The 21,129-nt window shown below is 48.0% G+C and overlaps 1 protein-coding gene across 3 annotated transcripts in view; it reads left to right on the top strand.

Annotated features, from left to right (window-relative positions):
- The window catches only part of SLC23A2 (solute carrier family 23 member 2), a 133,276-nt gene that overhangs the window by 92,565 nt on the left and 19,582 nt on the right, over positions 1-21,129 (top strand). For all 3 annotated transcript variants that reach the window (XM_039224187.1, XM_039224195.1, XM_039224199.1), the window contains exons 8-10: positions 13,006-13,094; positions 14,097-14,167; positions 15,374-15,555. In XM_039224187.1, the coding sequence (XP_039080118.1) occupies positions 13,006-13,094; positions 14,097-14,167; positions 15,374-15,555 (342 nt within the window). The remainder of the gene's footprint in view (positions 1-13,005; positions 13,095-14,096; positions 14,168-15,373; positions 15,556-21,129) is intronic.

Genomic DNA, 21,129 nt, shown 5'->3' with positions numbered 1-21,129 from the left:
GTCTTGTCCATTCTCTGCACATCTTGCCACTGCTGTCGTGCCGCCCCCAGCAGCTGAGCTGAGGAGGAACAGGGCAGGGACTGGGTGTAGCTGCTGGGATGGCTCACGGCCGTGTCACACCGAGCTGCAGCATGTATGCACGTGCACACATCTGCGCCCGCACTACAAGTGCTTGGGTCGGCACTCCATGCCCACGAGGCTCGGTGAAAGCAGCTTTCCCTGCTCTGCTTTGCTGCAGGTATCAGGGAAGTCGCACCCGTGTCCTTGGGTGGCGTGAGCAGCGGTGAGGGCCATCCTCATGGTGGTGGCCCTCCGCGTTAGCTCTAAGTTGGGGGCCGGGGGGTGGGGAGCGGGTCACATCTGCCGGCCACATCAGCGAGTATGTGCTGCTGGGGCAGGATGACTTGGTGTGATTTTGTCTTGGGATGTGGAATTTCTATGGCTGTTGGCATGTGGAGTGGCGTCCACACTCTTTATCTGGGAAAAGGGAAGGAGAAAAGTCCAGACTGGTTCCCACTTAGCAGACAGTCTGTATATAAGGCACTGGGTGACTGGCTGGCCCCAGCTGTGGAGGTAGTGAGGGGAGTATGTGCTGCGAAGCTTAAAGGGCAGCTACCTGCACCTTCAGAGATCTGCAGTGATGTCCTGGGGACGTGAAGGGAGAGCCTCGGGGGAGGTGGCAGCATGTGAGATAGGTCTTGAGCACTCAGTAGGCTCCTGGCCCAGGAGGGTGGAAGGAGCATTTTCCATCCTGGGCAGGGCAGGGCAAAGGCAGAAGTCAGGCTGGTGAGTGCTTCGCCTGACCAGAGGCTGGGCCGTGTGCCATCTCTGATACTTGGGTGTTATCAGCAGGGCACAGGGAACTTGTTAGGGTTCTGTAGCTAGAGTACTTACCTACTGGGACTGAGCTTTGAAAGACACTACTTGGGTGCTTAAGGGCCAGATTCAGGACATCAGGGATATCCTGGAGAAAGGCAGTGGGGATCCATGCAAGGATTCTGGAAGGGAGATAAGGAGAATGTTAGAGGTGGCAGAGTCCATAATATGTGGGATGATAGCTAGCCAGGGGGCAGCGGGAAGGGACAGGCAGACGGAGACAGTGTGTGTGTGTGTGTGTGTGTGTGTGTGTGTCGGTCTGTCTGTCTGGGGGTTGGGTAATGAGTTTAGCTGTAGCCTGCATTCTGGAGGTCCATTCCTGCTTTTCATCTTTAAATGGAAAGAAAAGCATGGTGTGTGCCTTAGGTGTCTTGGTTAAAGAATCAAGATCGAATGCATGTGAGCAGCTGTCTTTGGGACTGGAGAGATTGGGCTCAGGCGGGAGGAGGGGGCAGCCCACCTCACAATGTCACTCCCTTGGGTTCCTGGCCCTTTCTGCCAGGGTTAACGTTTGCTCTACTTCTCTTTGCTAATAACATATTTTTCTTGCCTGGGATCCTTGCCATTGAATCCTTCCAGTGGTGTGGATTCCAACTCTGCAAAGCCTCAGGCTCTTATTGATATATTCTTCTCAGTGTCTTCCCACCTTATACTTGAGGTCCTGCTGAGCAAAGATGAACTGAGATGGTTAGGTGGGTGAGGGGATCTTCCCTCCTTGGCTGGTCACCACTTCTGGGGTTTGTTTGCTGCACCTATATATTCATGTGTCCCTCCCATCTCCCTATAGTTCCTGCATCTCCTTTCCGCCCCCACCACCTTCCCATTAGAGCTCTAACTTCTCCAACGCCCTCTTCCCTCCTTCCACTGGGCTCTAAAGGGCAGGGCTCCCATCTCTAGCAGAACCACCTCCTGGTCCTTGCCCAGTTTCCCGTAGGTTGAATGGGAGAAGAGCAGAAATCCCAAGAGTGGCCAGATACCCAACTGCCTCCCCTCCACGCCCCCTCTTCCAGTGTTGCCAGCAGAGCAGGGCTGGCGGTCAGACCTCAGAGTGAGGACCCGTCCACAGTACCGGACATTCAGGATGGGGCAGGGGTGAGCATCCCTGGGTCCGTTCCAGAGGCCCACCAGGTTGGTGCTGCCAGAGCTGGCCGTGTTGCCAGTGCTGGTTCACATTGAGTTGGGATGCACCAGTCAGGCATTTAATTGCATATGGTTTGGCAGTGCAGTGATGTTGCTATAATGGATGAATACTGTTAAAAGTCAAATATTACTGTTTCAAGGAAACCTAATTTTGGGTTGCAACTAATAAAGTAATTGATGTATTTTTAAAAAACAAGTTTTGGGATATTATAATGATGAACTATAATCCCATTGGAAGTGAGAAACGAAAGTACCCCATGTAGAACATTAGCTGAAGCCATGTGGCAAAGAATGCTTTCATTTCCCTTCACACATGGGGGAGTTCAGCGAGCACAAGAAGTTATAGGGACCTACTCAGCCCTCTGACCTTGAGCAGGTGACCTCCCCGGCTGATTCCTTTTGTGAAAATGAGTGGTGGCTCTTCTCAAGGTGGCCTGTAGGGGACGTTTTGCCATTATTCTGCTTTTGTATATTATTATAAGCTTTCTAAAGTAGGCCTGAGAAGTTGTGGAGTATGAATCATATGAAAGCTCTTTTAGTTCTGGGTGCTAATGTGGCCCCTCAGCATAGGCTGTGAGTTATCTTAACAGACTTAGGTGTTTTACTTCCCGATCACAGCAGGATCACATAAATACAGAAAGCAGCTGGGGCAGAGGGGATGGCCAGGGAGGGACAGCGCAGGAGGGGAGGGCTGACGGAGCCAGGAGCGGGGCTTTTTCCTGGTGTCATAGCTGTAAGGATCGTAGGTGGCCTGTGCATACGTGTGCACCCGTGTGTGTATGCACGTGTGCTTGCAGTTTAGTGCCCACCTCCTTGGGCTTAGAGCGGCAGCAGGACAGCGTTTCATGTTCAGCGTTCCCGAATTCTAGGACCTGTTCTCAGACCCTGCAGTGCTTGAGTTGCGTACATTTCTTTGCCTATTTGCCCACTGCACACCGATTACCCGATGCCCCACTGCCTTGGTTGCAGTGGGTGCGGGGGCTTAAACGCCAACTGTTGTTCATACTTGAGAAGAGTGGACCTTTCCTGTGAGGACGCTGGGGTCTAGAGCAGAAGAGGGAGGAAAGTGTCAACACCCCTGACCTGTGGGCTGCGACCAGGTTATTCCTCCTTGTTTCACACGGGCACCCTGGTGAGGGGTGGAGCGCACTTCTTGGAAACCTGTTTCATTCCATAAAAGTAACCGGAATTGGAAGGGAAACAGAAGGTGAAGCAGATGCGTGCCTTTGGGCATGAGCCTGGAGTGCCAGCTTTCAGGTGCCGCTTCATGAAAGCTCCTTTGGGGGACTTGTCCCATCTCCCCCTCCCCCAAACGCCGGGTTGGCTGAGGCCACACCACGTGTGCTGCAGACCCTCCTCCCTTCACTGCACACCTCCCCTGACACGGTGGTTTCCTTTCCCCCAGGGTTGTGATTGCTTTGAAATGGCAGTCGTGGGTCTCAACCCCTGACCCGTGTGACTCTGTGGCTTTAGTGCTTCCCCAAGCCTATGCCTGCTGGGGATGGCAGTTCTGCCTTGGCTGCTACCGCCTCCTTCCCCTCTTCCCCCCTTCTTCCTCCTGCCCTTTGACCTCGACTCCCTGCCCTTCGCTTTCAACAAGGTCTTCATTGGTTAGTTTGTGATGTCAATCCTGGGAGCTCCTCAGACTTGTTCTAAGACTTAGTGCAAAGCTTTGAAATCCTGAGAGATCAAGGCAAGTTTGTTCAGACCCCATCCCCCGAAAGCCCTGAAGGTTTGAGGGGGAGAACTCAGCTGATGCATTGGCTGCTGCCGCCACTTAAAGCAGAGGTCCAGTCTCGGTCCAGCTCTGCACTTCTCAGAGTCCTCGCCCCTCACACCAGTCAGTGCAGAGCTGAGGGGAATGGGGGGCCCTGGTCCCTGCCCCTCATCTGCCATGTTGACCTTCCCCTTGGTGTGACAGGTGCTGTGCTCGGGGGTTACCTTCAGCCTTTTGCCCCAGGTGCTTCTTGGAGGCCCCACTCTGAGCTCTCCCATAAAAGAAAAGACTGTAGATAGGATGCCCCCTCACCCCCGGTAGGAGTCTCCTGGCATTCATAGGCCTGTTGCAGGCTCTCAAAACCTTCCTTTGCTGAGAGAGGGTAGGGTTTGGGCCCAGAGAGTCATGGTAGCTGGTGCAGCAACCTGTTCTCTAACTGATCGTCCCCCCTGAGGAGGGAGCTCCCTTGTCTCTCGCCTGCCTGGGTTCTTGGGGCCTGTACGAGATATGTGCTCACTGAGCATGGGCGGCTTCAGGCTGCTCCTGGGTCTCCAGTCTGGGGCTTTGAACTCTTCACTGTTCATAAAACTAGCAAGGATGGCAGGAAGCAGGGATTAGATTAAGGGTGAGGGAGATTGGGATTTCTCCCACATTCTCCTTCTGTTTACTTATTGGGGGTGTACATGCAGTTTTTTTTAACCACTTGGAAGTAGAGTTGTAGGCAGCATGTCAACTCACCCCTGAATGCTCTCCTAGGAATGAGGGTCCCCCGGATAACCATTTACCACACCTGAGAACATTGTCATTCCACCATACCTTCTAACGTGCAGTCTATTTAATTTCTCAGGTTGTCACTAAAATACCTTCCATAGCTAGTCCGTTCACCTCCTTGAACCTGGATGCAGTCAAGGTCATGTGGCACATCTGTTTTATGTGTTTCTTTGGTCTTACTCATAAACTGTCCTCCCCTCCTTCCTGCATAACATTGTCTTCCTAAAGTGCCCAGGCCAGTGTTCTTATTGAGCATCCAGTGGTCTGAATTTGTCTGATTGTGTCTTTGGGGTGGTATTTGATTAGATTTTTTTCCCCACAATCTCCCTTATCTGTTGTAGATTGGAGGATGGGGCCAGCCAGAGGCATGGTTGATTCAGGGTGAGCATTTATGCCACAATTACCACAGTGCTTTCATATTCTGTCACATTACGCAGATACATAGTAGCAGGCTACAGATTCTCCCCCCACCCCCCCGCCCCATAAAAAAATTACCATCCATTTAACTCAAATTTCAAGTCATGACTTGGAGGTCATGACTTTGGAGGAGCTTTGCCTTGATCCCCCAACGAGCTGCATTGGGGAGCCTTGGTTTCAGAGCTGGCCTCACTCCTGTTGCACCGTTTTCCAACCCTGTGACTTTGGAAAAACTGTCTGGTCTCTCAGGGCCCCCTTCCATCATCTGTAAAATGGTAATTAATAGTGATGAAATTGTTCGTGAGCCTTGAATGAGATAATTCCTGGCACCTGTCTGTGCCTGTCTGTTGGCTCTCATTTTTCTGGGCCTTCTGGAAGGGAAGGAGGCAGGTGGGTGCAGGGTGAGGCAGAGGGGGTGCAGTGGGCAAGGTCTAGGACATCTGGCAGAACAGCAGGTCCTTGACGTGTGCAGCACGTGGTTGGGTACACTCGGCCACACGGCCAGCATCCCCTGACCAGGAGGGACCCCCTGAATCTGTCTCAGGCCATCAGAAGGTGGTTGGGGTGCTTTATCCAGCTCCTCCTGCGGCCTGAGCACCAGCCGTCCCTCAGCTGAGGCTGTTCACGTTAGCTCCTTCAACACTAGCTTTGCCAGCTCCTCTCCCCTTCATCTGACCTGCTGTTTCTCTGTATTTCTGATACTAGGAGGCTGGCTGAGTCCTCTTAGTGCGTGGCGGGGTTGACAAGTTCAGTTTTTCAGATAGTTTAGGCTAACAGACTCTCTGACCGGAATTAGTTGACACTATCATGCTTGACAAGGAGGTTATCAAAATTGTATTCAACAGTCCTCCTAAATTCCTGTGCTCTGTCTGGACAAAGCCTCTGGCTATGAGCTGTGGCTTGGGAGAGGAGCTGGTTGGCTGCTTCCAGCCAAGCATCTCCTGGATGGACTCTGTAACTGGAAGTGCTGACTGGAATAGTTCATCTTATCTGGGCATTTTCCTATAAAACCAGAATGGCATGAACTTGAAGATAAAAGGTTATACTTATCTTTAGTTAGTATTTTAAGTCAACTAAAAATGGCTTAGAGATCCAAATGTAAGAATCATGAAACTATAGAAGTATTAGAATAAAACAAGGGTAAATTCCTTTATAACCCAGAAGCAGAGAAGGACTTTTAAACTAGGACTTAAACCCCAGAAACAATAAAAGGATAATAAATTTGATGACCTTAAATCTAAAAATATGTTAAGCTTTACATTGGAAAAATACACCATAAATAAAAATGGCAAACTAGAGGAAATGTTTATAATGTATCACATATAAAGTCTAACATTTTCTAATATAGAAAGAGCTCTTAACAAAGTATTTTAATTTTTAAAAAAATGTTTATTTTTGTGAGAGGGAGGGAGGGAGGGAGAGAGAACAAGCAAGGAGAAACAGGGAGACACAGAATCCAAAGCAGGATTCAGGCTCCAAGCTGTCAGCACAGAGTCTGATGCAGGCCTCAAACTTGAGAACCACGCAATCACGACCTGAGCCGAAGTCTGATGCTCAACCAACTGAGCTACCCAGGCACCCCCAAAATCAAAGTATTTTTAAAAGATACCAGAAATTATATAGGAAAGGCAAAAGATATGAACAGATCACAGAAGAGTTATATAATGATTCTTCTCCATTTGAAGTAAGTCAGCATGTAATAACAGAATATAAACTAAAGCTACCCTGAGATACCTTTTCTCACCTTTGTCAGATTCACAGCAAATAAAAACTTTGAGCCATTCTGGTGGCAAGACTTGGGGAGAACAGGCATTCTTAATACATTGCTGTCAGGAGTAAAAATAGTTCAATAGTTCTTTATGAAAAGAAGAATTTTACAGTATCTGGAGTCTATGTGCATTTACCATTGATCCAGCGATCCTACTTCTAGAAATTTACTTAAGATAGACTCTCAGAGATGCAAAATAATACACAAAAGAGTGATGTCTTGCTGTATAATTTGTAATGGCAAAATATTTAACACTGAAATGTCCATCTGTAGGAGACTGTACCTCACACAGTATGGCTGCATGCAGCCCTGGGAAGAATGGGAAAGATCTCTGCGAACTGGTATAGAGTACATTCCAGGATATATTGAAAAACCAAGTTGCAAAAAAAAGTGTACATGGGCGTATGTATGAAGGAATAAGTGTACGTTAGGAATCAATGAAAATGGTTATAGTGAGTTAGGTGGGAAGGGGGTAGAGAGGTTAGGGATGGGAGTGAGACTTTCCTGGTAAATCTCTCTATATGGTTTGGTTTTTAAACTGTGCAAATGTTCCACATAGTCAAAACATAAAAGTCGAGAAGGATGAAGAAAAGCGAATCCTAAAATTGAATTACAGAAACAGGTGAACTGTATGTCAATTGCTAACCACATAGAAAAGAATTCATTTATAGATTTTAGAACACAGTACTTTACGTTCCCTGATTGGGGTGTATTCTAAGCACAAAATAAAGAGAAATCTTAATAGTCTTAGTAAGTAGTCTTGTTCATAGTGACATGTAATTACGTAGATGTGTAATTCTGGGACTGTCTGTGTGATGTATTAGGATGAGATGAATGAATGGTATGTTGATGATGATGGAAAATCAGGACACTCAGTGTAAGAAAAGGCGAGAACAAATATGGAAAGAAAGAAGGTAATCCAGGGGTATTGGCCTGAACTAGGTGTCATTATGATCCCACAATTCAAAAATGAATTACAGTTCTGTTTACTAACTAAATGTCACCCCAGTAACAGTGAGCCCACCTGGTGCTCAGTCTTGGTTTCTAAATCCCATTCTCCACTAAAATGCATCTGGGCTTCCTAAAGTAGTGGTTGACTCCAAGGCCAGGGTCGAGGAGAGTGCACGTTGACCCTGGAGCATTATGTGTCAGAAAGCAGAGAACTGCTTAAAGAATAAGGGGTGGGGGTGGAGGTTGGTGGGGGTAGAGTCACGTCATAAAGAAGGAGAACCTGCTTGAGCAGGTTCTTTGGGCAAGTTTGGGACACTACATTAAAAGGAATAGTCATGGAAGTGAGTTGTCAAACTGAATTTGAAAGGAATTCATGCATCTACAGTGATGTCCAAAAAAGAAAACGTTGGACTAAAAGGAAAGTTCTTCTTTACAAAAGGCCACTAATTAAGTATGGATGGAATGATCATATTGAAAAATTGTAATTTTTAAGCCCACTATATAAGAATATTCATAAGCTAGTGGGAATATAATATTCACGCAGCCTAAGAATCATTCTGTAGATTATTAGTTACCAAAGGAAAAAGGTCCCACTTTGTGGGACAGCCTGATGGAGCAGCCTCCTGATGGGATGCTCGAAGAAGTTCACACCACTCAGACAGCGTCCTTGCGGGAAGTGTCTGGCCTGGCTCTGAATCTGACACGAGACCACCAGATGCAGTGTAGGCACTCTGATTGGATTTGGGGGAGCAGGAGCAGGTATATTTATAAACAATTAGATAAATTTAAATATGGCCTGAATATTAGATAACATTGTTAAATCACTGTCCTCGGGTATGATATGGGAAAACGATGATGCAGAGGGTATGTTTATTCTTAAATGCAAGCTACTTTTCCAGATAGCTGATAGAGCATATATACCTATGGGAAATAACAGGAAAACGTTACCAGTTAAGAGTTTGTGACATCTTGTATTTTGCTTTTCCCTAAAGGCGCTTAGGATACACCTTCCTGATGGCAGATTCAGTTTTGAAACTATAGCTCCTTGAAGGCAAACCTGCCATGTTTCTTAGAGATCATTGTCTTAAAATCATGCTGGTATTTAGACTCAAGTAAATATTTACTTGACAGAAGGTTTTGTACCAACTCAATAGCTTTCTTGGTAGATCGAGGAAGCCAGTTTGGCACTTAGTGTACTTTCTGTGTCGATGGATTGTTTTGTTTTATTCATTTTCATGAAATGATTCCATTCTGGGAAGACCACATTTCCTCCCTTTCAGGTGCAGCTGTTAGGCCCCTGCCCTCTTAAGCTTGTTAAGGACTTTCCTCCTGATGACACCAAGGATGATTGCTAGCCCCTGGGACCTTGGGGAAGTTGTCTGGTTTTGTGTGGAAAATTCCTCTACCCTTGACTCTGTTCTCTCTACCCAGTACTTTTAATCATTGAGGGGAAAAAAAAAGGTCCTTTCCCTAATTTGCAGTTAAAATCAACATGGCAGAAAGACTTCTTCTTTTTAGTCTAATAAAATTCTTCTCAAAGAATAACATTTGTCAATAGCGCCTTTAATTCATTAATTGATCGCTAAGTGAAAGTTGGTGCTGGGGACACACCGATGGTGGGTAAAAGGGTTCGGTTCTTACAGTCAGGGCAGGTCCAGCCCCGTGGGGAGGTGCCCAGGTCCACAGGCCAATCATTTGGGGTGCGGCGAAGGGAGCCACCGAGGCTGAGGTGTGCGGAGACCTGTCCTGCGCTGGCAGGTCACCGGGGCTGACAGGACACTGCAGCATGAGCGAGTCCGCGAAGCACAGACCACAGGTGGTACGGCTGCAGCCTGCCCGAGTGCCTTCTGACGTTTTGGGGTTAAGGTCAGCTCCCCCAGGTCCCCAAAAGTGGTCCTTTCTGAGCAAGATTGCGTTTGCCTGCGGGCACAAGGTGGGGCATGTGCCCTTGGTCCACTCTGACCTTCAGCACGGCAGCCCCGCCCACAGTCCAGGCCGGGTTCTCCGAGGACTCCAGGGGCTGCGGTGTGGCTCTGGTTGTGCCTGCTCTTCTCTCTGCCTGCACGCTTCCCAGCCCCTTCCGTGTGTGGTGTGGTGCTTCCTGCCCTTTAGTGCCGGGAGGTGCCGGCCCGCGCAGTGCCCGTCCTCGGCGTCCTGCCCCGTTGGCGTCACCACCTCCGTGGCCAGCTGTCTTCCTGCACACAGCAGGAACCTGTCAGCTGCCCTGGGGTGGCTTTTTCCATCGTTGCAGATGGTAAATCCCTTCATCTGGCCTGGGGGTCGTCCATCTTTGTGGTGCCTGGTGCCTCAGCATCACCCAGAAGTGATTGTTCAGACTGCAGATTTGAGGCCTCATCCGAGACTCTGACTAACCAGGACTGGGTGAGATGCAGAAATCTCCATTTTTAGCCAGCACCCCTGAAGCAGCTTCCTGGCACTGTGGGGAGTGAGCGGCAGAAATCATGGCCAGAAAGCTCTGAGCGGTCAGGGGAACACATTATGAATCCACAGGAGGTCCTGGGGTATACCTGGATGGGGTATTTCCTCTGTGCCGTAATGAATAAATATTGAACACTGGAGGAGAGTTGACGACTGAGAGGAGAGCAGAGGCTCCGAGGCCAGAATCTGGGGAGCAGGTCTGTGAAGAGGCTGGTGAGGAAGAGCCGGGGGCCTGGAGCTCTGGTCTTCTGGGCTCAGAGGAGGAAGTGGGACGCCTCCAGCAGAGTTTTGAAGAACGGAAGTCTTGTCTGGGACTGGTTAGGTTTCTCTCCATCCTGGGGCTAGAACCTGACGTGGGAGTATGTCACGACATGTGTCTGTCTGCTCACGTTTTTTCGTACTAACCTCTAGTAATCCTGTTAACCCTAAAAACTCATCTGCAAAAACCCACCGCCTCTTCCATATTTAAGATCAACTTTCCCTATAGACAAGGTTGGCAAATTTTTCCTGTAAAGGGACAAGCAACAAATATTTTGGGTCTGTGGCCTCTGTTGTGTTCTCTGGGCTCCACACTGTAGCCCCACAGCAGCCGCAGACACGGGCGGATGGAGTGGCTGTGTCCTAGTAAAACCCAAGTCACAAAGAGGAATCGTGTGCCAGACTTGGTTCACGGATCAGTTTGCCGGCTCCTGGTGTAAAGAAAGGTGCCGCTGAATTAGTTTCCTTTCCAGCTGTCAGGACACGATAAAAGAGCAGACAGTCTTGTCTACGTGGGGAGCCCAGGGACCTGAGGTTGTGGGCCGTGAGTGAAGTGCAGAGAGGAGAGCCCTGGGGTTGATTGGCTGCACACTGGGGAAGGGCTGGAAAAAGCCACTTTATCAGATGACAATATCTAGTGCTTTATTGTCCTCCACCTTTTTCTTGGAAAATTGGCTTCGTATTTAGGGAAGTTCTTAGTTGATGAAATAATATCTCTTGCCACAGCTTTCCCTAAGAACATTCCTGTCAAGCCACTGGTTCACGCTGCCAGTTGTGGAGACCACCCTTAACTGCTGGGGCACTTCTGCGTCCTGTACAGTGTTCACTTGTTCTCTGGCCAGTGCTGCTCGTGGCAGGCAGTGCATGTGGCTGAACAGGAATATGTAAGCCGGCACGAGCAGCCCCTTTCCAGACCGTCTTGGGAGACTTTGAGACTGCACATGTGGGAATTTTCTATGATCACCCACTTTCAAAGGAATTCAGGGTCCTGATTGTTTGAAATGAGTGAGCTTCTTTGCAGCTGGGTTCTGGTGGTCATGGTTAAGCCATAAAATGTTTGCCCTGAAAGGTGCCCAGACTGAGGTCGAGAGCAGAGTGGAACCCAGGGCCAGTCTTCCCTCTCCCACCCAGTGAACCACCAATGTGGGATCCATTGCAACATTCCTAGGCCGAGATCTCTGTAGTCCACGTTATGTGGCCCTAGGATGCACTGAAATCTGAAACGATAGTAAAACGTGTTATTTGGGCCGTTTGAGAAGGCATCCATTCCTGATTAGATGTGGGTCACCCTTTGCCCTTTTAAGACATTTCTGAAAAGTTATGCTTCAGGAATGTTTGCAAATCAGTGTTGCCTTGTGGTGTACGTTCCCACTTTCGGTGACCTCCACATCCACTTTTGATGGTACTGTGCTCTGGGCCCCTCTGACAGGTAATTAAAAATGGATGGTTGGTGGACGCCAGCAACACATCTGGTCTGTACTGTGCAGCCTGCCTCTATGCCCTAAAGCCAGCACCATGCCTATGCTGGGTTGATTGCATTGCATGATTAAAACGGACAGAAGAACAAGAGCATCTTGACCCCGTGTCTGGCGCAGGGTGGTATGTGCCCTGGGCTTGTAGCATGGCTGCCGCCCCTTCAGCCAGCGGCACCTTCTCTCAGTCCACTTCCTGTTCCGGCTGGGTCAGGGCATGCCGTCCGAGCACAGAGAGGTGCGTGCTGGGTTCTCCGGCCACTGGCCCAGACGCTGGTGCCAGGCTGTTTGGGGGGTATTTCAGAAGGATCTGGACATCTGGGAGTTCTCAGCCTTGTAAACAGAAAGGGCCGGTTTTCTATCTTACCTTGAAAATAATGTTAAAAATAGCAAGCAGAAATCAAGTTTTCATGTTAGCTCATAAAGCTACCTTTATACAACTGTAGCTGAAATGCTGTACACTTGCAAAAAATGGCAAAATCTCTTGAGTTTGGATAGGTCAGGTGTTCAGAAAGTCAACATGAAGTATCTAGAATATAATTGGTGACGTTTGAAGATTGTAGGCAGGGGATTTAACAGAGTCCACCTGCTTTTTTTGTGATCAAGCAGAATATCTTGTCTGCTGTGATTTGTAACGGACAGCTTTCCTTTCCTCAGTAGCTCTAGATCACTAACGTGATTATGATGCCGATCCTCTAGGATTTAGGGCAGTTTCTGACTTACAAAATGGAGCGATGGGGAGATAGATTTTTTTTCCTGTGCTAACCAATAAGAATGTGAAAGGGAGGAGGAGGAGGAGGAGGGTGGTAAAGTGGAAGACACGCCAATATTTAGGACGGAGCTCACAAGCTCAGCAGGAAAACAAGATGCCCAAATGCCCAACATCCCCCACCCCCAAGGGGAAAGGTGGTGATGTCAGGGGCTGGTGTAGGGGTGTGGGCACTGACCATAGGGCTCCCCGAGGACCCATGCTGGGGCTGTCTGTGGGGAGAGCAATGGGAGGGGAAGACAGAGAAGCCGGGGCCCCTGGCTGTGTGGCCGAGGAGATCTTTGCAGACCGGGGCTCACTCTTTGGAGTGTGCCTGCATTTACTCATGTGCTGTTTGTCTATGGAAAAGACTGTTAAGCTGTCAAATGGTGAACTACCTCGGTAGTTCCTGATGCCGTGATCATGGTTTTGGTCTCGTTTCTTTTAGGTTACCCCTGTTTCAGGCCAGTGCTTTTGCATTTCTGGCCCCTGCTCGAGCCATCCTGTCTTTAGATAAATGGAAATGTAACACCACAGGTAATTGCAGTTATTTCCGCATACGTCATTGGGGTCCTTTAACGCACGCGATAGTCGGGAGGCCTGGACGTGCTGCCCTCGGCAGCGTTAAACCCTTTCTGGAATCGGGCAGAGAACATACAGACCAACAAACCGCTTAGAACACTCCAGTCTGTGGATCGTGTTTCTGTCTCTCTCTCTCCCCACTCGTTCCTCCCTAACCTCAGAGCAAGTAAGGACCAGAAAGGACCTCATTTCTCTATGCTAATGAAATTGATATATATGGGAATGGAATAGAACATTTGCGCTATTTTCCTGCCTCTTCTTTCAGTGGATTTTACGAACCACCAGTAATCACTCTTTTTGCTGCGTCAGCATCCCTTCTCTGAAACATCTCTGCTTTTTAAGGATCTGGCTGCTTTGGTTTTCTGCAAATGACTTTAACCTCCCCTCCCCCTCATTAGTGATTGCAAAGATCCTTGAATAACCCGATCAGGTCAGGAAAAGATCAGGTAGGGGGGCCGGTTTAAGAAAATCAGACAGACCTGGTGTACTCTCAGAATACTGTTAGATTCTAGGAGCAAAGTTTTCCAACCTTTGCTTCCTCCCTTGCTCCCAGGAGTTAGATTGTGACCACTGATTGGATTCAGGAGCTGGAAAAGGCCCTCTGTTTTATCTAGGTTTTAAAAACCTCAGTCAGGCAGCCTTGCTTTTGGGTGTTTCCGTTAGCTGCTCGCAAAGGTTGGTCTTTGTGTCAGGCCGGCACTAGCAACGTGCAGCCTCAGTTCAGTCCGCTTTTGACAAGCTGGGAGCTCTCAGTCGATGAACAAATTTGGTGACACTTAGCGCTGGGGAAGACATCTTTCAGTATGATAAGCTTGAATTTTAGGGATGGGCATTTTACATAAATACAAAATAAAACTTAAAACAGGGAGGAGATTTCTTCTTACCAAGAGTAAAATGAATACAGCTTGTGAAACATCAGTGTTGCTCCAAAAAGTGTTCTTTGTTTTTGTTTTCAAGATGTTTCAGTGTCCAATGGAACAACAGAGCTGTTACACACAGAGCACATCTGGTATCCCCGGATACGTGAGGTAAAAGAGGAGCATTGTCTGCTTTTGGCTGCTTTGTGTTTCTTCCCTGCTCCATTGTTGGCTGTGCCCAAGACACCGTAGTTAACGTGCACCGAGCCTTCCTTTTCCTTTTCAACTACTGACCTGTTTATTTCTGTTGTGAAACTAAATTTAGATGGCACCACCATAAAATAAAGTGCGCAGAAATGCTTTGTGCAGCCAGACGGTATTTCTGTCAGAAGTTTCTTGCCTTCGCTCCCCTCAGCTCCTAGGTACCCAGAGACCTGCCCACTCACACGCTCCAGCGTAACGGGCTGCGGCGGCTCCCTTGGAAAGAGCTACAGAGGCTTGCCTGCGGACAGCACCCCTCCTCATTCCTGTCCGCATGTACCTGTGCGTGGGGAAAGAATTACGGACCCTCGTGCTGTGGTGCACTTGAACAGGACAGGGCACAGGAGGCCTCAGACACGAAGAATGGCTGGCAGCTCATCCAGACCTTCCCAAATCTGGAAGATCCTTCACCATTAGTCCAGAGCTGGCACAGATAATGGCCGTCTTCCACAATAGGGACATTCCTTTAGAATTTGTGTCGATAACACAGTCTCCTAAATGTCCCTCAGACTCGCTTTTTTTTTTTTTTTTTAATTTTTTTTTTTTTTTTTTAATTTCTAGGAGAGAGAGAGAGAGACAGCGTGAGCAGGGGAGGGTCAGAGAGAAAGGGAGTCACAGACTGAAACAGGCTCCAGGCTCTGAGCTGGCAGTCAGCACAGAGCCCGACGCGGGGCCCGAACCCACGAACCGCGAGATCATGACCTAAGCGAAAGTCGGACACTTAACCGACTAAGCCACCCAGGCGCCCCCCTCAGACTCGCTTTTTAAAGGCCAGAATCTTTGTGCTGCAGTGCTCCTCTGAGGCTGGTTTTGAATGTCGTGTGTCTTGAGCAGAAACGATAACTCTCACTTATCCACGGGAGAGGTAGGGTAGCTGATCATCCGTTGCCCGTTTCTGTTAATGTTCTTACATCAACCATGTCACCCGTAGGTTGGCTAGACCCCACTCACCCCACTGGTCTCTTTTGGGGGCGCCGGGAATTTTCCAGCTGTGTCACGCTTGTTAGGTACTAAGTTGCTGCCTAGCAGAACTGTCCACTGTGGTTGCAGGGGACACTTGGAGTCTGTGGTCTACAAGCAGCTCACCCTTCGTGTTTGTGCCTTCTCTCGTTGCAGATCCAGGGCGCCATCATCATGTCTTCGCTGATAGAAGTGGTCATCGGCCTTCTAGGCCTGCCCGGGGCTCTGCTGAAGTACATCGGGCCCCTGACCATCACGCCCACGGTGGCCCTCATCGGGCTGTCTGGGTTCCAGGCGGCGGGAGAGAGAGCGGGGAAGCACTGGGGCATCGCCATGCTGTGAGTGCTCTGGGCCACTCAGCGCGCACTGTCCGTCCCTCCTCTTCCCGCCACCTGGGGCGGTCTCTCGGCATATTGTAGCGTTTACACTAAAACTTCAGAGATAGGTTTTTTTGTTTTTGTTTTCCTAAAGTGAGAAGAGTCTGACAATTTAAACTTGATTCGTTTCTTGCCTGGAAGTTACTGAAGGGTGTTTCAGACCCGGAGGTTGGGAAGTGACAGCAAGGTATTCCTAAGACCTGTGTGGCAGTGATTTGTAAAGGGAGGGTTGTAAGGTTTCAGACTTTTTAAGAAGGGCGTGTAAGGTGGTGATGCCATTAGCTTTTAACTTCTGAGGTCATGCCAAGTTTCGTGCACGTGAGTGGAAATACCGAGAAGCCGAATCCTTTCAATGAGACTCAAAAAAACTTTCCAGGTTGGCAGGAGACCGAGATGCTGCACCAGGGTCTGTTGGCATCAAGAGACACACGGCTCCCCAGGCTGGCTCCTGCACCTGTGGGGGAAGCCGTGGCTCTTGCCAGAGTCCTGCCAGTCGTTGCTGGCGCTTCAGCACACAACTTCCAAGTTCACTAAAATGTCACTTACCCCTTTGTGTTGTCAGTAAAGACATCCAGGACTTCGGTTTAGTAGAAGATTGATAAGTAGAGCCGTTTGTATGCCACAAATGGAACCCACTTCCTTTTTGTGTGCCTGGTGAACACATGTAAGAGCTGATCATGTTATAGGGAAATGGTTCAAAGCCTGGCATTTGCCAACCAGCAAAATTCCCAAAACAAAGTATGTAATAACAGAAAGGAGTTTCCAGTTGTTTTTGTTTTGCTCTGTGAAGTACTCTGTAATCCGTAAACAATAGCCAGAGCACTTCTTGAGCCCTTGCATTAGTGCTTTCCAAAAACACTCATCATATATATTGTAAATCAAGGTAGATACCGGTGTTATCCCCATTTAACAGCAAAAGAAGCAGAGGCACAGAGATGCAAAGTTAGCTGCCCAGGTTCGCAGAGCTAGTAAGAACCCAAGTAGTCTGGTCAGAACTTACTCCCTAACACTTCATTCTGTCTGTCTGTGTTAGAACACAGTGTGCAAGTTAAAGTGCATCCTTGCGTAATTATAATCCATCTAGTTTTACAGATTCACTTGATCTTAGCCAAAAAGCCGAGAAGCAATAGCCTAACAGATAAAGGGGTGTGAAAATGTCCAGGGTTATTCTTCATTTCTCCTTTCACTGAAGGCTGGTCAGTGTTCCCTACACCAGCATGGGCGTGTAGAAGGCAGGGAAGAATGTTCTGTGAAACGCAGTAAGTTCCAAGAAGAAGAAATTGGAATTGGCACCCTACAGTAAAGTTAGAAACCAATAACAAGGGTGAACAGAACCCCCAGACCACCTAGGAATTGAAAAACGTTGTTATGAATCACTCCTACTCAGAGGGGAAATTGAAACTTCACGACTGCTGAAGATTAGAACACGAGGGCAAGAACTGACCCGTCACGCAGAGTTGTTCTCGACGAAAACGCACAGTCTTAAAGGCAAAGTACATGAAGAGCTCATCTCTTTGAAAGTAGAAAAACAGGATTAAAATGAGCCTCATGGAAGCAGGGGACGAAAAATTAATACAGATAGAAAAAATGTGAAACAATGCAAGTGAAAACTCCAAACATTGGTTCTTTGGAAACTAGCGCATGGACACACTTGGGCGAGGCCGATTGAGCAGAGGAGGGAGTGAGTGCACAGACCAAGGGACAAATGTTTAGGTCCAGGGAGGAAGAGTTCCAGCTGCGCTACCTGCCCCCACATTTAACAACAACCACCAATTAATAAAATGTGTGGTTTTCCAAAAAAGCGTAAAAACAAAAATGGACTCCTCCTTACCCTGACCGCAAAATGTCAGGGTTCTCCAGAACCAGGCCCTGAGGCGCCTTCCTGCGTGTGTGCCTTGCCCCTGAGGTGCCTCGGCTAGTGCGGGGCCCTGGCGAGCCCGTGATGCCCTTGACTTCCGTGAGAGCCTGCAGCCACGCAGCCACGCCCCTGAACACCAGCTGTGAGGTCCAAGTCCTGGTTTGCGGCCTCCAGTCGCTGTCACACAGGACTTCTCAGACTTCAAAGGGAGAAAGTGTCAAGCGTTTGCTTCCCTCCTTTTCCCCCAAAACCAGCCCCCCCCCCCTCTTGCCATCCTGCTCTCAGGCAGGGCCACGAACACACACCCAGCTGATGGAGCCACACGCCCTGCAGTGGTTCCTGATTCTTTGCTTCCCCTCAGCCCGGCTTCCTGCCTCTGTCCAGCAGGTCACGCCCCCGCCACTCCCCTCGACAAGCCTCGCCTTTGGCCAGTGCTTCCAAACTGATCTCCAGTTCTCTCTTGCCCCCTTCCTGCTTGTTCTCCATCCTGTGAAGTGCTTGGCCACTCTTCTCTCTGTCTCCTCCTCTCAAAACTCTGCTTGGACACAAGCAGGAATTCTGGAAATTTGCAGGTCTTCTCGTTGTCTGTGTCTGAAACCTTCCCCACTGTCCCTCATTCTGTGTACATCTTCCACTGGGCACTTGGGGCCTTTTGCTGTTGGAATCTCAGCTGTTTACAGGTGAGAAATGATTGAATTATTTTGTGGATGCTTTCCTTAACTGCATTCTTGCTTGTCTCTTCCTGGAACTTCTAGAATGTTTACACCTCCCTAACCCTCTGCTTTCCGTTTCTCCATCTTGTTTCTCCGTTCATGGGAAAACTCCTCAGCTGTATCTGTGCATCCTTCTGTCTGGCTTTTCCTTTCTTCTGTCAGGTCTTTTAGTTTCCAGCCAGCTTCTCTCATCCTTGGGATGTCAGCTGTGTGAGGGCAAGGCTGCGGCTCCGTGCCGGTCACTGCAGCACCGTCAGGACCTGGCTCTCCACCGGTCACAGAGCAGGGGTTCAGTAAGCACCTCGTAGTAAGTGAAGGGAGGACTGATGGCCCTGGGTACGTCCCCGGCCACACGAGCAGTCAAGAGTGCCATCAAAGGATTTTATCCCTAAAAAAAGTTCTGGGCTCCAATAGTTAGTGAGTTTATTTTATTTCAAGGAAGAGAGAATTCCTGCTCCGTTTAAGGGGTTCTGGCAGTTTAAGAAGCAGGGGAAACTTCCCAGCCAAGTTGATCTCCACGGCAGATCCTGACAGAGCTAATATAACAGAGCCGCATCCACGTGCTCCTCCCCAGAGCTGTGTGAAGCCCCAGGCTGAGTTCAGATGCGTTTAGGTAGTAGTATGCTAAAGCCCGGCATCTTGCTGTCCTGCAAGTTTCCTTGTGATCTTTTAAAATGCAAATGTGCAGGGGCGCCTGGGTGCCTTAGTCGGTTGGGCGTCCGGCTTTCGCTTAGGTCATGATCTCACGGTTCGTGGGTTCGGGCCCCGCGTTGGGCTCTGTGCTGGCTGCCGGCTCGGAGCCTGGAGCCTGTTTCAGTCTGTGGCTCCCTCTCTCTCTGACCCTCCCCTGCTCACGCTGTCTCTCTCTTTCCTAGAAATAAATAAAAAAACATTTAAAAAAATAAAATAAAATAAAATGCAAATGTGCAGGAGAAGCTTTTCAGAAAAAGGCTTTAGTGTCCAGTTCTATACAACAATTAACATATCTATTAACATGTCTTGGAAGAATGCTCTTTGGAACATGGTTTGGGGAAAATGCTGTTCCAGATAATAATAAGAAAAAACCAATACATTATGTGTATCATTTTAGGAATACAAGGGTGATTAAATATTAGAGAATTTATTAATAAAATTCATTATGGGCCCATGGTGGATTTAATTAACAAAAACCATGGTGACCAAAAAAAAAAAAAATCACTTGGGGTGTCTGGGTGGCTCAGTCAGCTAAGTAACCGACTCTTAGTTTTGGCTCAGGTCGTGATCTCGCAATTCCTGAGTTTGAGCCCTGCATTGGGCTCCGCATTGAGCAGTGTGGAGTCAGCTTGGGATGCTCTGTCTCTGTTCCTCCCGTGTGTGTGTGTGTGCATGCACGCTCTCTCTTTCCCAAAATAAATGAATAAAATTTTAGAAAATAAATGAAAAGCCCACTGAAACTAAATTATAAATGAATCTGGGAAAATATTTACAACAAATTCCATTAAAAAGGCTAATATCCTTAATTAATAGTTTGACTAAAGAAGAGAGTCCTGGTGGAATAATGGATGGAGGATATGATATGAGCAGCCATTTAACAAAAAAAGGAGGTGCAAATCACTAATCAGTGTACAGAAAGGAGTACCCTCCCCAGTTATTAAAATACATATTCACAGGGATTCTGTTAACAGAATGGGATAGTGATGGTGGGTCAGATTGTCCTGACATGGGATCCTAAGTCAGCCAGGAGAGGCACAGCTAGAGACAGATGCCTAAGGGAGGGTAAGTGGGGTGACCTTTCTAACCCCATGCATGGGTCCTTGAAGGGAACCATTTTTCTTGAGAAAACATTATTTTGATTACTTCTGTCCAGCTTTCAAACCTATTCAAAAATAGATACTACCACCAAATACTTAAGTCTCATTTTCTCTCTACTCCCAAAATATATGAAAATTCTAGTCATTTGAAGTTTACCAGTAATTACACAGGGAAATCTGAAGTAAATAGTTCCTCCCAGCACTGCCACCCCTCAAAAACATCTCATGATTAACGAGTAAAAAGTTAGTATTTACCCTGTATGTGTAAACACAAACGTACACACATTTACAGCTTCACCATTGTAATGTTTTTCTCTAACAGTTTGTCGGGCTCCTCTCTCTAAGACAGTGTGGTTAGATCTACTTCGTTCTTTGTAAAATTGCAGTGTTAAATAGTATGAAATCTATAATTTATTCAACCATTCCCGATCGACACTCATGGTTGTTGTTTAAAATATTCACTGTTGCAAGCAGTGCTGAAATACATACTCTTATGTGTAGTGTAAGGAACGAATATTAATTGATTTTAGTTTTTTAAATTGATGAAGTTGGTAGGGACTTTAGTGTAAGATCTTGTATTGCAGTTAGTAGCAAATAGACATTTTCCGTCTCTAGGTGGGACTGTAAATTCTGCTAACTTTTATGTATGTGGCAGTTTGCCTCAGAAGCTTTTTAGGGACTCCTGGGTGGCTTAGGCGGTTAAGCGTCCAACTCTTGATTTCAGCTCAGGTTCCTGATCTCACGGTTCATGGGTTTGAGCCCCGTGTCAGGTTCCACACTGCCCTCCCCTGCTCCCGCTCTCTTTCTCCCAAAATAAACTTTTTTTTTTTTTTTTAAAGAAGCTCTTTAATAAGATATTTACTATTTGACAGCTCCGTTTTAGTCCTAGGAACTTGCCCTAAGGAGACTTGCAGACAGGTGCCAGAGAGGGTGATCTGTCACAGTTGTGTCTGTTGTTCCCAGTGTCATACCATATGGAAATTGTTTACCAAGATGTGGTGTGTCCGTAAGATGGGATGATCGTAGCCACTAAGGTGCTGCTGCCGATTTCCGTCTGTTGAGGTTGTGGCGTTCATGGCGCTACCGGTTAGTTGGGAAGTACGTTGTCAAGTATGATTCCAGTTCGAGTCAGACGATGACCTATTTGTGCTCCAAGGGCAAAGCTCCCGTCAGG

This window comes from Hyaena hyaena, unplaced genomic scaffold (genome assembly GCF_003009895.1).
Source record: "Hyaena hyaena isolate Hyena2069 unplaced genomic scaffold, ASM300989v1 scaffold_16, whole genome shotgun sequence".
Taxonomy (NCBI): domain Eukaryota; kingdom Metazoa; phylum Chordata; class Mammalia; order Carnivora; family Hyaenidae; genus Hyaena; species Hyaena hyaena.
The sequence above is the reverse complement of the archived record's forward strand: the minus strand, read 5'-3'. Positions and strand labels throughout refer to the sequence as shown.